Source organism: Hippocampus comes, unplaced genomic scaffold (genome assembly GCF_001891065.2).
Source record: "Hippocampus comes isolate QL1 unplaced genomic scaffold, H_comes_QL1_v1.1 scaffold51, whole genome shotgun sequence".
NCBI lineage: Eukaryota > Metazoa > Chordata > Actinopteri > Syngnathiformes > Syngnathidae > Hippocampus > Hippocampus comes.
The window spans coordinates 2,822,601-2,840,398 of record NW_017805497.1 but is presented as its reverse complement, the minus strand read 5'-3'; the positions used below and the strand labels follow the sequence as shown (position 1 = coordinate 2,840,398).

The window sequence follows — 17,798 nt, the reverse complement described above, 5'->3', positions numbered from 1 at the left end:
AGACTTTCAATTTGTCAAAGTCTATTTTTCCTGTTTCTCCGTTCGACATATTAAAAGCAGCTGTCCATCCCTCAAAATTTTCACCACTTGCACGTCCCCAATCTTCTTTTTCAGTTCCCCTGACAATGTTGCTGGACTTAACTCAATCGGTTCCTCAATCTTTTGAAACCCAACCATGTCTTTACGGTTTTCTTTCAAAGCCTTCTTCCACACAATGTAATCATTACCTTCATTCGAACCAGTTACCCCCGAAAACACAATGACTTTCTTGGCCGTGATTCCTTCCCAAATCTTCTCTCCCACTTTTCTCCCTTCCCTGTTGTGTCCCATGAATCACTACCATTCAATTATCACAGTTCATGTCATCTTCTTCGTCTAGCCCTGAGTAGCCATCAGATTCCATTTCACTTCCAATCAATGTCACAGTGGGTAACGCAGAAACGCTTTCAATCACCCATTAGCGACAACGTCATTTTCTGCCAAGACCGAAAGCCCAGGTCCTAGAAATACGTTTGAACCTACTTGGAGGCTAAATGCTAAAGAAAGCATTTTCTGTTCCTATAGTGTCACAGGGTATGGAGTTGCGCATGCGCATACCCTGTGGAATTATGGGAAAAAATGCCAAACGGAAATCATGCACTGCAGACATCATAATAAATCATAAAAAATGTTGACTTACTTGGTCTGATGTACATTGTAGGCCAAATGCAAGAAAAAATGTATATATATATATATATATATATATATATAATTTTTTTTAACTTGCGTGTGCGCATATCACTACTCAATGGCATTATGAGAACGTTTTTAGCATTTAGCATTCTCCTATCTAAAAAAAAAAAAAACCTGCCCATCACTCACTGAATCTCTCACCAAGATTGCCTTGCATGCCCTTAATCGCTTCTCATCTGGAATACTGAGACAGAATCCTGTACGGAGTATGATCTACAAATCAATGAAATAGAAATGGCCACTCCATCAAATTGAAATCACAGGTCCATGAGTTGACTTTTTGGATGCCACTTCCTCACTCAACTTCATTCATTATCATATAATAAAGGAGTCAGACACATTATGGAAATTGACTTTTTAATTGCTTGTTTATAAATTGTTGGGTCTCTGGAAGGACTGGCCACCCCTCAGGTATGAAAGCAAAAAAGGTCAATCAGCAAACTAAATACACACATACTCACAGGACAACAAATCACAGGAGAGAGCGGAATGGAGGAGAGACGAGGTGCTGGGGAAAAGCTGGCGTGCGCAGGTAACACTGCCAATGAGACATGGGGAAGGCACACAAAGGAGCACAGATGTCATAACACTGTGACAATATTCGGAATACAAACACACACACAACCCTTGGTGGTGATATGACGCGGTTTCAAGTCTCTTGCGCTTTCACTGTAGACGTTATTACCGAGGTTTCATCCCACGGGCTTTTCTCATCCCCTCTAGTCATCCCTTAATCCTAAATCAAACCTTAACCCACAGTTTCCCATTGCTCCTGGCTACAGGGCTATGGCAGGGCCCACCATAACCTCAGATCTGGAAAAAAAAACTCCTTTAAAGAGCGCCCGGAAAAATTGAGATAATTTAATTAAATATAGGTTTGTGTGTGCAAAAACAGGTGTTAACTTGATGTGGAAGCTGATCTACTAACAAACCAGGAATGCATCTGCTTGCCACGCTAAATGTCAGCGCAGTTCATTTTGCATGTTGTCGGAGCAATACAAGCAAATAGAAAAATTGAAGCATGAAAAATGTGGTGTATCAAACCTGCACTGAGTTGCGGTTACTGATTTTGTGCCTTTAACTAGTCCATCTGAAAGGCAGGTGCAGAACAGCATGCGAATTGGTGCCAGCAGCAGAGGCAAAACAAGAGACACGGGGGAAACTTTTCCACTCATGTTAAACATATTTTACATGACCAGAAAATTCAAATTCTTGCAGTATGTCATCTTTTCAGCAATGCAATTTTGCAGTCTCTAAACGCTCTAAAGTAGGGATGGGCAACTGGCAGCCTGCGCTCACACTCAGAGTGGCCCTCCATTCTTTTTTCTCCCTCACATACGATTGGAGCTGTCTTCGACGATCGGTGAGGTGGGGACCCCCCCGGGGGGACTGCTGTGCTTCCGACCTTCTGAGTCCCACACTCGGTGCTGAACAGGAGCTGAGCTACAGGGTGCCCAGCGGTGGCCAAGACCACATCTTGTCACTCTGTGACCACCCCCCTGGTGGCCCCCATAAATAAATAAGTGAACTTTTAACTGAACTTTTGTGTTAGCCTGGCCACCCCACAGAAAAAAAAAATTCTGGCTATCACCATTTTTGCTGAGGACAGGGTGTGAGGAAATCTGCAGTGTCACTCTGATGTTTTTCTAAAATATCTGAAACAAAATTAGGTAAAGTACAACGGGACAAAATATTGCACACAAGCTGCGGGTGATTGGTTTTTGTGATCAGCAATGAAAGATCACATCCTTTCCCACACAAATCATCCGATTAAGATTGGTGGCCAATCAATCAGATCACCACTAATTAGAATCATGAAAAAGTTTGAATGCTTCTACCGTCAAAGTGCTGTGTGGTGTACTGTACTTCAGGAATTTTTCGGGGTTACAAATTACAGGCTTTTCGATGACTGCCTTGTCAGGGAGATAGAGAGATGTTTAAGGTCCCTGCATCTGCCTTTCTCTCTCGCTGGTTCGCTCTCTCTCCCTCACTGTGCCCCTCTCTCTTTTATTCCCCCCACCCTTCACTCATTCCATCAGGTTCCCTCACACATACAGCCTGTGTGAGAGGATGAGACAGAAAGAGGACAAGCATGACAGAGAACAGCATCAGCACCACTGAGAAGGATCTCCCACACTGAGAGGGGGCAAAAAGTGAGGAAGTGAAGAGAGCGAGAGAAATAAGTTTTTTTTTTAAAGGAGAGGGAGGAATAACAAAGGACAGCTGGGGGAATTGTTTTTCATCCTATCTTTTTTTTTCCCATTTTTGGCCATCATTGCTGTATTTCTTCCCTTTCCCCGTTCCCTCCTTGTACCCCTTTTTCACTCTTCTTCTTCTCCTGGTCCTTCTCCCAGCTCCCGCCGTGGGGTCTCAGATCTCCGTCACCCTCCCCCCTTCCCTTGCTCCCTACCTCCCCCGGGCCTTGCTTGGAAACTCCAGGCTGCTGCGCCGCAGGAGGATGTCTCGCAGGGAGTCTCCCCCGCCACCCTCGCCAGAGCAACTGCTTGGAGTGAGGAGGCGGGAGGTGGAGTGCGACGACCGCCCGGAGCGCACCGAGCCGCTGTCCGATGCCGAGAGGGAGATCATCCAGGACACTTGGGGGCACGTGTACAAGAATTGTGACGATGTGGGGGTGTCGGTGCTCATAAGGTGAGTTCTGTCAACAGGTGAAAGCCTCCAAACATGTGCTCAAGGCAACTTATCCTTTTACCTTATGGGAGCATTTTGTTAACTTTAGGATGCTCAAATTCAAAAAGTGCATGTGTGAGGTTGGTCACAAATGTTTAGAGTAAGATTCTTCAGGCCAGTAGAGTAAATTTTATTTGGCATGCTTTAGTAATTACAAGAGGTCCTTAATTTGCAACCGATTTCCGTTCCTATGTCAGCAGCGTTTCTGTACATAATTGCAGTGCCTTGTAGTCTACCACTAACCTCTGCCTAACGGATGAGTAAATGTTAAGGTTGGAAGGAACGAAGTACAAATACTCAGTCGTTGTACTTATTAAAATTTTAACACGGATAGGCTATGTGTACTTTTGACTCCTTTGTCAAAAAAGGCTCGTTACTTTTTTTCAACCTCCACGAATGATGACACATGTAAAAGAGGCTCTGGTCGGTAAAGATTCAGAGGCGTGTCAAGCTCATGTTTGGTTGGGGCTTAAGCATTAAAGGGAATCCAAGCACCCCCAACATTTTAGAGATCTTGATTTAATGCGTTCTTTTTAACATGCTAGAAATGTGTAAAAAACAAACAAACAAAAAAAACCCCATAAAGTACTTGGTCGTAACAATAAAAATACATGACACCGCCTTTTGCTGAAAAAATGGTTTGATCCACCTCATTACTCTCACCTCTGCTTTTGAGGAACCAGCAAAGCATGACTGCATAAAACTCACAGGGACGCGTGGTCAGGATGTCCTCGTGAGATAATTGCCGCCCACTACTCTGCCTTCTCCTGCAGGTGAAGAGATTAAAAAAAGAAAAAAGAATTTATGATTACATTAAATTATGTTTGATTTTAGTTTATGGTCCGTGCTATCACAGTTATGCAGATGGCACATAGCTATATTTATCAATGACCCCGACTGACAGTTCAATTAACCTATCATTTCACTTCTTTGAGTAAATTAACAACTATATGAACCAAAACCGGAGGTATTTGTTTTCAAAAGAAATGAAGTCAGCATGTAGTCTAAATGCTTATAAATACCAGGTTAAAAACGTTGGTCTGTCCCCATGCCTTTGATTAAGGTTCAATTTTAAAGTTTTTTTTCTTCTTCTCTGTTTGTCTAATGTATCAAATACTTCATGCTGTCATGCACTAAAATGCAAATTAATCATTTTAAAATCATCAAATGTCATTTTCTGGAGTTTTGTTTTAGATTCTGTCCCTCATAGTTGAAGAGTACCTTTTGATACAAATTACAAACCTTTACCTGCTTTGTAAGTGGGAAAACTTCAAAAATCATCTCTCTATCCATCCATTTTCCGATCCGCTTTATCCTCACAAGGGTCGTGGGGGGTGCTGGAGCCTATCCCAGCTGTCTTCGAGCGGTAGGCGGGGGACACCCTGAACCGGTTGCCAGCCAATTGCAGGGTACACAGAGACGAACAAACATCCGCGCTCACACTCACACCTAGGGACAATTTAGAGTGTTCTATTAGCCTGCCATGCATGTTTTTGGAATGTGGGAGGAAACCGGAGTACCCAGAGAAAACCCACGCAGGCCTGGGGAGAACATGCAAACTCCACACAGGAAGGCCGGAGCCAGTATCGAACCCTGCACTTCTGCACTGTGAGGTGGATGTGCTCACCAGTCAACGACCGTGCCGCCCTTCAAAAATCAGCAGTGTATCAAATACTTGTTCTCCCCACCGAGTGTGTGTGTGTGTGTATGTGTGTGTGTATGTATGTATGTATGTGTGTGACACACACACACACGCACACACACACACACACCCACACACACACACACGTATGTATATACGTATGTATATGTGTGTGTGTGTGTGTGTGTGTGTGTCACACACATATATGAATTATGGAACGGAGTCCCGAGTGGCAGAGAAGCTTGTTTGAATAGTACAGGACATGATGCCAGAGGGTAGCAGAACAGTGATGAGGTGTGCTGAAGGTGTGACAGAGGAATTTAAGGCGGAGGTGGGACTGTATCTGGGATCAGCTCTAAGCCCTGTCTTCTTTATAATAGCGACGGATAGACTGAAAGACAAGGTTACGAAGAAATGTTGGAGTTTTGTTTTTGCGAATCCAAACGGTCAATGTCACTCTAACAAAATTCTTGTTAAAAGGATTGTTAAAATGGATAACAAACCGCAACCATGGAGAGTGATCGGAGGAAGACAAACTGATTTCCAGTTTGGGTGAAAGAATCCCTGAGGGGGAGGGACAATACGGCAGGGAGTATATCTTGTGTATAAGTGTTTCTGTGTGTGTGTGTGTGTGTGTGTGTGTGTGTGTGTGTGTGTGTGTGTGTGTGTGTGTGTGTGTGTGCGTGCGCATGCGTGTGCGTGCGTGACTGCGTGTAAGTGTGTCGTCTTATCTGGGGGTGACAGAAATATGTTTTGGCACTTCTCCCTTCCCTATCTCATTTTCTCTTTCAGTCTTTTCGGTCTTTTCAAAACATTTTGTCCTCTTTGAAGAAACTCTAATTAAAAGACGGTTATTCCTCTTCTGTTCAAAATCTTAATTGGTTGTGAGGAAGGTTAAAATCAATTAACTCAAAGCTATAAAGCAGATTACATACTGTATATAGGAATTGTTGCATGAAGGCTGTATCTATTTCTACACTATTACTTTAACAACAACAGTTTATATTAAGTCAACCTTAAAAAGCAAGTCAATTACATCCCGGCTTATAGCAATTGTACCTTCCTGCGTGGAATTTGCATGTTCTCCCTCGTGCCTGCGTGGGTTTTCTCCGGGTACTGTCTGAAGACACCTTGGGTAAATGCTCGTGACCCTTGTGAGGATAAGTGGATCGAGACAAAGATTAAAACATATTTACTGAAATCTTTATCTATGTCATTACAAAACCTTTATACAGTAATTAACATTCATCAACATTGCCTTCTGAGAGAGGCAAAGAGGCTTGTGTTGGTGGCCTAGAAGGTGGCTCTCACTTGACTCGTAGGCTTTTGGTTCACTTGGAGACTCTTCTGCTGGAGGCGCTGACGGTGTCGCTGAGGTTTTTATATTGGAGAAAAACGTGATGGGTAGCGCTATGATGTTGAAGTGGCGAGGGATTTCCTGTATTTAGATAATATATGTGCTAACGTCATGGCTCTTCTGTTTTCTGGGTTTGGTCAAGTGACGCTTGCAATGCGAGTCACAGGGCACTTTGACATCGGTTTCAGTCGACAACAGGGGGCAGTAGTTCCACCATGACTCGGTATCAGTATTAGGCGGTATACTGCTCTGTGCAGTGTGTTACGTTCCATGTTGGTGGGAAGGAATGAGCGGGTGCTATAGTTTTGTTGTTAAAATATTCCGCTTCAAAGAATGTGACGATTGGGTGGGGTCTGGTCAGTGATTGATGACTTGTCGTGAGACATCTCGCCGTGTCCAATGGCATTTATCTGGTCGCCTGACAGTGGAACCTTCCTGAACGAGAAAAACAGTTGTGTAGTTTGAAAAGGCCATAAGAGGCGCTTGAGCATCCCCAAAAATGTTCCTGAAACTGTCCGGGCCTTCAAAGTGTTCTATTTCCATTTCAGCTTTGATGTGTTGCCATGTACATATTATTTTGTCCAACGCCTTCAGAAACTGGAGTGTAGGTGTCGACCACACACACACACACACACACACACACACACACACACACACACACACACACACACACACACACACACACACACACACACACACACATCATTGAAATCGCGAGCCAATTAGGTTGTGCATTGATTTACGATGGAGATGTCAGAACATGATTAAAAATTCACTTTCAAGATGCACCTTTTAAGAAAAAAAATGGACTTTATGAGACCAGGTCAACCAACGATGCTTTGTTGAATGGTTTGTTTTAATCTGGAAATTTTGGGCATTATAAGATGGTAATAATGGTATTTATCCTCAACGATGTGAAATGCTCTTCTTTAATGTCACACGTTGGCGTCTTTCGGATGTGGATATAAATCAGATCCATATGCGATGCGTGCAGGGAAGAGTGCTTGGGAGGGCTACTGACAATCATCCATGGATCTTCAAAGTTGTTTAGTAACACGGTCTGCAGTGTGAACGTAGCCATAGTTAAATCCCTTTTTAAATTATTATTACAGTATTATTTTTTTTTTTTTTGGTGATGTGATAACATTATTAAGAGGCAGATTAGGTCGATAAATATCCACTGAGGGCCCAGGTCCGAAACTCACCGCCTGCCTCTGTGTTTAGCACTACTCCACTCTTGTTCACCGTGTGATGGACAAAGAGTGGAATTATCCACAGTTGACTGACAGTTCCTCAGTTTCCTCACAACCTGAGGCTGACCCGGGGGTCACAGCCTTGCACAGTTGACATGTTCTTGTCAAGAAGCTGAGACATCAGTGCACAGCAGCCATCGTGGGCTCAAAGATTTCTCTTTCACTTTCATGCCGCTCCATCTGCTTAGATGCGTGGAGCAGAGAGACAGTGGCAGCAGCTTCGGTTAATCTCAACAATGCATACAAATGCAATTGCACCACTGAATAAGATCTCCTCAGGCAATAGTAGAGCAAACAGCAGACTCAAGTTGTGTTGTTGAAATGGCATTTTGCTCGACAGTACTGTCGAATTTACAACTGAAATATGATCCTCATCGTCATACTACATGAAGTTCAAGAGATCAATCATCATCTGGGGGCTATTTATTTTTGATGAATAGACAATCTTACTGCGATATTGATGTTTAAAATTGTTATGAGGTGGTTACTTAGCCAGTCTCTTTGTCAATGTGTCCTCAGTGTGAATAGTAAAAGGATTTTCAGCTCTTTATTGTGACATGGAAACTTCCAGGACATCATTTATTCGTCTTTCATCATCTGTGAAATGTGTTTTGTGGGAAAACAATACAAATCAATACTTTCAGAGCCACCCCATTCTCAGTCTCAGTTTGCGATGAATTGCTTTGTACTCCAGACTCATTTATTTCGGTAAATGTGGTCTTATTGCTGTGCTCTAGTTCATGTATAACTGATGCACTCTGAAATAAAGTATCAATGCTGATGCTTCAAGTACCTCTTTTCCTTTATGATTATTAAATCGCCATTTCACCGGGTCCATTCTAGTTAGGAAGGAGTCTAACAATCTTCAATATTTAAATAGTTATGACGCAGACAAACACATCCGTGGAGATTCAACAGTAAGATCCAACATTGTTCACCCTGCTCTAAATAATTAGAAAAACCCTCCCCATTTGATTCAAGTATGATTAACAACTCAGGCTAATGGTGCCCATTTGACATTAATGGATTCATTTGAATGCAGAGACAGGTGCAAGAAGGAGCTCTCACACGGGGACAAAATGTTCCCCAGTTTGCTTCGGTAACTCAAGGTATAACAGAAATGAAACATTCTGAATAAAATATGAAGTGGCTGTGACCGGCCAAGTGTTTGAATGCGTTTTAAACGCATCCATTCAATGAAATATCATTTATTGACCTATCCGGGGAGAGCGTAGCATACATTGGTGGCTTATAACATCCATCCAATTACAAATGGATCGTGGATTTAAAAGGTTGACTTAACTTTGAACCTTTTTATGTTTTCATTCAATTGAATAAGGATTGTTTTTTATAGAATAAATTTTTAGTTGAAGATCAACTGTTGTAACTCTTTGATCACGCAAATTCAGCATTTAGTACAGGGGTGTCAAACTCATTTTTGTCATGGGCCACATTTTAGTTACCGTTTCCCTTGTAGGGCCGTTATGACTGAAACCAAATTTTAAAAAGTCAATAATTAAGGTTTATTGACCTATTGTTGTCTGTAATAAGGGGTTTGGTTGCCATCATGGAAATTGACATGCTTGATTTGCTTTAGCGGGCCACATAAAATGATGTGGCTGGCCAGTTTTGGCCCCCGGGCCTTGAGTTTGACACCTGTGATTTAGTACTAGAGAGATTATTTTCGGGCTTTCTTGAGTTTGTATCATGTTGTATTGAATCAGTCAGACTCAGAGGAAGGACATGTAGAGAAATGCAAGCCAATATGCCCCAAGTAATACATGCCAAATACATGTAAAACCCTGCCCAATCAAAAACGTAACCTGCCAAAGACATCTTTTTACCGTTGGAAAAAGAGAACATTTGCAGAGGAAAGAGGACATTCGGTGAGGCATTACAAACTGCTAAAGTAGGTGTTCTCACGTATTTTATTGCTATTACACTTTTTTTTTTTACCATTCCAATCATTTCAAAGCTGTACATTTGTCTCTAGTGTACTCTAATAAGTAGCGCTAAAACTTCATGTCTGTGTCAAGCAGTGCAAAAACTACAAGACTACATATATGTATTTCCTGTCACCCAGGAAAAAAAAGTGTTTGTACCGTGACAGCTGGTAGAGCCGAGCTAGAAATGCTATAGGCAAGCGAAAGCCTGTCTTGGCCTGGCATGACAGAATCTGGTGGCTGTAGATGCAGTTTATCAGGGCTGCCCAGGGCCAAACTCTAACTGGGAAGTAATTGTATCCACAATTTTGGCCAGCGTGAGCAATGACAAGATTTAAATGAGGTCAAAGTATAAAGTTAATAGTGGGAAAACTAGTGATTTCAAGGCTCCTGTAAACATTTTAAATCATGATGTGGCTATTTTGCAACTTTGCTGATGAACATTAAATGCCTGAATCATTAGCATTTCGCCATAAGATTCAATTTGTGGGATACATCTAAACTTATAAAGACTCATAAACTCTGCAATACGCAAAGCAATCACACCAATGACGCGCTACAAATTCCACAGTTTCCACAATCCACTTAAGGATTATGCCATACTATGCATTTAAATGCCATATTATTTGGGTTGTAACCCTTCCATGAAGTACAGTACAATTTGACTTTTGCTCGATTGACATTTTCATTTTAATTAGGTTGGCTTGTATACTGAAGCTTTATCCAAGTGGGTCAATTAGTTATTAGCAGCCTGATTAAACTGTAAAGCAATGTTTATCTTACACAACCATATCGTCACCGTCTTCAAATAGTGGCCTAAGCCATATTTTCACAAAAAAATATATGCATATATTTTGCCTTAAAAATCTCCTTGGAATGCTGGCTCCCTCTCCTAAAAGTGGCTACACCCTTAGTGCGAAGCAGATCATTCAATTTTACTCCTGAAATAATATGAGTGATTAACGTCATCAGTATTTGGTTCAGTTTTTTTGTGTGATCTGAAAAAACTGGAAAGATGACTTAGGCCATTATTTTAGGTAGTTGGTAGCAATGTAAACATATTGTGGAAAACACTTCTCAGGATTCCAATACTGTATATGTCAATCCACACTTGGATTGCATTTGAAAACACACACACACCCACGAACATACACACACACACACACACACACACACGCACGCACGCACGCACGCACGCACGCACGCACGCACACACACACACACGCACGCACGCACACACACACACACACACACACACACACACACACACACAAATAAGTGCTATTGTAACCCAAGGCAGGCCCATAGCCAATTTTGAGGAAAAGGTACAATAAATCGCAGTGAATCAACTGTAACAAGTATGGAAAGTTAAGGATGAGAAATGAATGCAGGCCAACATATCATTGATGACTCCCAGGGTGCCCTCATTCTTCTCCTTCTTCCCCTTTCGGCACATCCCTATTCAGGGGTCGCCACAGCGAGTCAGTAATTTCCATCCGCCCCTGTAAACCGTCCTACCAACTCGCATGGTCGTCTTGGCAAAAGTTTTACGCCGGATGCCATTCCTGACGCAACCCTCCCCATTTCTCCGGGCTTGGGACCGGCACTGGGGAACAGTGCACCCCCAGGGGAGGGCACTGCCCCCCAGCGGCTGGGTTCCAGGGTGCCCTCATTAACTGATAAAAAAAATTCACAACATTCCATTGATTCTATATCCATTCATTTTTGAGATTTGTTACTTTTTATTTGGGTCTTGGGGCCTATCCCAGCTGACTTTAAGCAAGAGGTGGGGTACACCCTAAAACAGGTTGCGAGCCAGCTACAGTGCACTGTATATAGCAGGGGTGTCCAACCAGTGCATCGTGATCGACTGGTATCCCGCGGACTGGTCCAAAGTCGATTGTGAGGGGTATAGGGGGAAAAGGGGTGGGGGGGGGGAGATTTGCTTCCGTGTGAGTGTTATTAATATTCTATATGTTTGTGTTAGTGTACACTGCACCCTAAGCATCCTATCAGTTTCACTTTCACCCAAAAAGTATTTAAAAAGTAAAATAAAAAAAAAAGCACCTGACCCGCGTCACTGGAAGTCGTTAGCGGTCAGCAGTCTTCAATTGCAGCTTGTGATCAGAGGTTTTGCAATATATCGTTTTTTAATTATTATTCTCATTCAAAGTTGATTTCATCTGCAATTCACTGATGGTACTGGCAAAGAATTGGAAATTAGTGTGCTGGGAGAAGCATTTTAAAAAGGTACACGTGAGCTACGATAGTCATGTTTGTGCACTTAACACGTTGCAAAATTGCGTCCCATAGTCTCTATTAAAGTAGGCAGCAATGTTCCCTCTAATTTTCCATGCGTGTGAGCATTCACACAAATTCCCCCTGAACATCCCTTGGACCACAGTGAGCAACATCAGACATGCACACGGTGGCCAAAGCAGTCTCACACCTGTCCAAAACCTGAGATCAGAAACAGTTCCATGATGTCAATAAGTAACACGAAAATTCAAACCACTGATACATCAAAACAGAACAAATCATTGAATAGAAAGTTGGGACACATATAAAATCAGCTCTATTTGTTAGTTTCATTTTAGGTAATTTTAAGTACAATTAATTAAATCTTAATGAAACATTTAAAAAAAATGATACACTGCGTCACAATGTAACGGAATCAAAAATGCATTTGAACTGCCACACACACCCCAAAATTTTTTCCTGGTTTTAATCGAGCAAAATCCAGCCAGCTACTGCCGAGCGACCAAATCATAAAAATGCAGCATAAACTGTATACAGATACTGTACTGTTTTGTGTTTTACAACAATACTTAACTGTTAATTTATATTTTTATATGTACCCGTGGATACAATAGTGAAACTCTCTGTTGCCAAAATGCATGCAAGCAATGCACTTGGTGCACTGGGTACAGTCAGTAAATGGGGTCGTAGTAGCCTTCCTCTCTTTGTGGCAACCTTCCTCCTTGACAATCACGCTTTCATGTAAAAGATACAGTACAATATACTGGAGCCTGAAAACCCAATACAGGGTTGCAGTTTATGTCACAGCAGGTATTGCGCAATATGTGGGTATGAGTGGCCACGTTTCTTTCTTTTTTTGCGATGGTCTTTTCCGATCAGGTTTGGCCTCTTCACATGGTGTGCCTTGGATGGATCCATTGGGAGTGAAGTGGTGTTCCTAAATAGGATAAATAGTAACCAAAGAGATGAACAGATCATCTTCATTTTCACCTGAATAAAACAAATGACGCTTGTTTTTGTGTTGACATTTTTTTCCCCAGGTTCTTTGTGAACTTCCCATCTGCCAAACAGTATTTCAGCCAGTTCCAGGACATGGAGGACCCTGAGGAGATGGAGCGAAGTTGCCAGCTTCGACACCATGCGCGCAGGGTGATGAATGCCATCAATACTGTGGTGGAGAACCTCAATGACCCGGAGAAGGTGTCGTCAGTGCTGGCCCTGGTGGGGAAGGCTCACGCGATCAAACACAAGGTGGAACCAATGTATTTTAAGGTATGAATGAGCTCATCTGTTACACTTCTCTACAACATGTCTTTCACTCTGACGCCTCTGAGACGACTCTGAGAGTGGGTGTGTTCGAAGAGGCAGAGTGCACTTATTAATATCCGAAAGTAGCCAGCACTGGTGCACCCTGTCCCCACTCCCAGTCGGAGCACCTTGTGCCTCGCGCCAATTCACAGCCGATCGACAAATTTGAGCAACGCTCTAGTTTACGGAGAGTCGCAGTGAAGCGGTGCGCAGGCGCTCGGCGATTAGTGCTGCCACTAACGCGCAAGTAACTGAAAAAGTCCAACACCACCACCCCGCCCTCACAAAACCATACACGGGGTACAGCTGCAGCACAAACACAGACACTTGAATTGTATCGGAATAAAATGGCAACATATTTGTAAATTAAAAATAATGTTCTCAAAAATAAATAACTACATGAATAATAAAAAAAAATGCTATAAATTGCTGGGGGTGCTGAGTTATCACCCTGAAATGTAAAGAAAAGATGACTTGTCTTAGCTACTGGCAGGATAGAAAACTGCATCTTGACCACAACAATACCTAAACATTCAGACAGGCAGAATGCAAAAAAAACAAAAAAAAAATTCTGAAGTACAAAGATCTGCTACGTCTCCAGAATCCACTAATGTGGGCTTCCCTCCCTCACCTCATTTACTTTGTGCCAAAGGGTGATGAACGATTCAATCCAACTATTAAAATAACTCTGCCTTTTAAATACTTGATTAAGAATACATCATGAAGGAAGTTAAACAGTAGAATCTGCTTGTGTCCATGACTTGTTGATTGCCATGAAGAGAAATCAGACAAAATACTCAGCAAAATGCTCAACATGTCGTGTTTGATTTTCCCGATCCACTTGCATAATTACCAATCAGAAAATCAACCATGCATCCCTCTTCATACGATGTAAGACACTTCTTCTCTTCATGTCTTTTCAACATCATCTTCTTTAATGCAGCTGCACAGAGCGCACAAGAGCATCATTGAAGGCACCGGCATCCGATTGGCTATGGTGTTTTAATTCATTAAACAAACTTCAGCAATGAATCATGATGTTGATTTCTTCCATCGACATTCTGCATGTCTGACATCTAATCATATTCAAATGTAACCATAGAAAACGGAATCTTCATATTTACCACCATAACTCTTCCCGTCCGATATCAACATATACATTTGCGCAGACGCTTCTTCTTCTTCTCCTTTCGGCACGTCCCTATTCAGGGGTCGCCACAGCGAGTCAGTAATTTCCATCCGCCCCTGTAAACCGTCCTACCAACTCGCATGGTCGTCTTGGCAAAAGTTTTACGCCGGATGCCATTCCTGACGCAACCCTCCCCATTTCTCCGGGCTTGGGACCGGCACTGGGGAACAGTGCACCCCCAGGGGAGGGCACTGCCCCCCAGCGGCTGGGTTCCAGGGTGCCCTCATTAACTGATAAAAAAAATTCACAACATTCCATTGATTCTATATCCATTCATTTTTGAGATTTGTTACTTTTTATTTGGGTCTTGGGGCCTATCCCAGCTGACTTTAAGCAAGAGGTGGGGTACACCCTAAAACAGGTTGCGAGCCAGCTACAGTGCACTGTATATAGCAGGGGTGTCCAACCAGTGCATCGTGATCGACTGGTATCCCGCGGACTGGTCCAAAGTCGATTGTGAGGGGTATAGGGGGAAAAGGGGTGGGGGGGGGGAGATTTGCTTCCGTGTGAGTGTTATTAATATTCTATATGTTTGTGTTAGTGTACACTGCACCCTAAGCATCCTATCAGTTTCACTTTCACCCAAAAAGTATTTAAAAAGTAAAATAAAAAAAAAAGCACCTGACCCGCGTCACTGGAAGTCGTTAGCGGTCAGCAGTCTTCAATTGCAGCTTGTGATCAGAGGTTTTGCAATATATCGTTTTTTAATTATTATTCTCATTCAAAGTTGATTTCATCTGCAATTCACTGATGGTACTGGCAAAGAATTGGAAATTAGTGTGCTGGGAGAAGCATTTTAAAAAGGTACACGTGAGCTACGATAGTCATGTTTGTGCACTTAACACGTTGCAAAATTGCGTCCCATAGTCTCTATTAAAGTAGGCAGCAATGTTCCCTCTAATTTTCCATGCGTGTGAGCATTCACACAAATTCCCCCTGAACATCCCTTGGACCACAGTGAGCAACATCAGACATGCACACGGTGGCCAAAGCAGTCTCACACCTGTCCAAAACCTGAGATCAGAAACAGTTCCATGATGTCAATAAGTAACACGAAAATTCAAACCACTGATACATCAAAACAGAACAAATCATTGAATAGAAAGTTGGGACACATATAAAATCAGCTCTATTTGTTAGTTTCATTTTAGGTAATTTTAAGTACAATTAATTAAATCTTAATGAAACATTTAAAAAAAATGATACACTGCGTCACAATGTAACGGAATCAAAAATGCATTTGAACTGCCACACACACCCCAAAATTTTTTCCTGGTTTTAATCGAGCAAAATCCAGCCAGCTACTGCCGAGCGACCAAATCATAAAAATGCAGCATAAACTGTATACAGATACTGTACTGTTTTGTGTTTTACAACAATACTTAACTGTTAATTTATATTTTTATATGTACCCGTGGATACAATAGTGAAACTCTCTGTTGCCAAAATGCATGCAAGCAATGCACTTGGTGCACTGGGTACAGTCAGTAAATGGGGTCGTAGTAGCCTTCCTCTCTTTGTGGCAACCTTCCTCCTTGACAATCACGCTTTCATGTAAAAGATACAGTACAATATACTGGAGCCTGAAAACCCAATACAGGGTTGCAGTTTATGTCACAGCAGGTATTGCGCAATATGTGGGTATGAGTGGCCACGTTTCTTTCTTTTTTTGCGATGGTCTTTTCCGATCAGGTTTGGCCTCTTCCCATTGTGTGCCTTGGATGGATCCATTGGGAGTGAAGTGGTGTTCCTAAATAGGATAAATAGTAACCAAAGAGATGAACAGATCATCTTCATTTTCACCTGAATAAAACAAATGACGCTTGTTTTTGTGTTGACATTTTTTTCCCCAGGTTCTTTGTGAACTTCCCATCTGCCAAACAGTATTTCAGCCAGTTCCAGGACATGGAGGACCCTGAGGAGATGGAGCGAAGTTGCCAGCTTCGACACCATGCGCGCAGGGTGATGAATGCCATCAATACTGTGGTGGAGAACCTCAATGACCCGGAGAAGGTGTCGTCAGTGCTGGCCCTGGTGGGGAAGGCTCACGCGATCAAACACAAGGTGGAACCAATGTATTTTAAGGTATGAATGAGCTCATCTGTTACACTTCTCTACAACATGTCTTTCACTCTGACGCCTCTGAGACGACTCTGAGAGTGGGTGTGTTCGAAGAGGCAGAGTGCACTTATTAATATCCGAAAGTAGCCAGCACTGGTGCACCCTGTCCCCACTCCCAGTCGGAGCACCTTGTGCCTCGCGCCAATTCACAGCCGATCGACAAATTTGAGCAACGCTCTAGTTTACGGAGAGTCGCAGTGAAGCGGTGCGCAGGCGCTCGGCGATTAGTGCTGCCACTAACGCGCAAGTAACTGAAAAAGTCCAACACCACCACCCCGCCCTCACAAAACCATACACGGGGTACAGCTGCAGCACAAACACAGACACTTGAATTGTATCGGAATAAAATGGCAACATATTTGTAAATTAAAAATAATGTTCTCAAAAATAAATAACTACATGAATAATAAAAAAAAATGCTATAAATTGCTGGGGGTGCTGAGTTATCACCCTGAAATGTAAAGAAAAGATGACTTGTCTTAGCTACTGGCAGGATAGAAAACTGCATCTTGACCACAACAATACCTAAACATTCAGACAGGCAGAATGCAAAAAAAACAAAAAAAAAATTCTGAAGTACAAAGATCTGCTACGTCTCCAGAATCCACTAATGTGGGCTTCCCTCCCTCACCTCATTTACTTTGTGCCAAAGGGTGATGAACGATTCAATCCAACTATTAAAATAACTCTGCCTTTTAAATACTTGATTAAGAATACATCATGAAGGAAGTTAAACAGTAGAATCTGCTTGTGTCCATGACTTGTTGATTGCCATGAAGAGAAATCAGACAAAATACTCAGCAAAATGCTCAACATGTCGTGTTTGATTTTCCCGATCCACTTGCATAATTACCAATCAGAAAATCAACCATGCATCCCTCTTCATACGATGTAAGACACTTCTTCTCTTCATGTCTTTTCAACATCATCTTCTTTAATGCAGCTGCACAGAGCGCACAAGAGCATCATTGAAGGCACCGGCATCCGATTGGCTATGGTGTTTTAATTCATTAAACAAACTTCAGCAATGAATCATGATGTTGATTTCTTCCATCGACATTCTGCATGTCTGACATCTAATCATATTCAAATGTAACCATAGAAAACGGAATCTTCATATTTACCACCATAACTCTTCCCGTCCGATATCAACATATACATTTGCGCAGACGCATATACTGTACCTTCATATACAAGCCCGTGTGTGCATGTATTTATGTAATATATGTAGTAGTAGGCATACAGTACAGTAGTGTCATATTGGTGAAATTAGAGACATTAGATGCGATATATATATATATATATA

General features: G+C 42.2%; 1 protein-coding gene and 1 long non-coding RNA gene across 2 annotated transcripts in view; one reads left to right on the top strand and one right to left on the bottom strand.

Moving 5' to 3' along the window:
• Positions 1 to 1,078: 1,078 nt before the first annotated feature.
• Positions 1,079 to 4,240, bottom strand: LOC109519821 (uncharacterized). The gene is made up of 2 exons (XR_002169036.1): positions 4,084 to 4,240; positions 1,079 to 1,270 (listed from the first exon to the last, which is right to left on the bottom strand). It is a non-coding gene; the product is annotated as an uncharacterized LOC109519821 (long non-coding RNA).
• cygb2 (cytoglobin 2) overlaps positions 2,286 to 17,798 on the top strand; it is a 22,369-nt gene continuing 6,856 nt past the window's right edge. The window contains exons 1-2 of the mRNA XM_019876587.1: positions 2,286 to 3,381; positions 12,915 to 13,146. Coding sequence (XP_019732146.1) covers positions 3,191 to 3,381; positions 12,915 to 13,146 — 423 coding nt within the window. The 5' untranslated portion in view covers positions 2,286 to 3,190. The remainder of the gene's footprint in view (positions 3,382 to 12,914; positions 13,147 to 17,798) is intronic.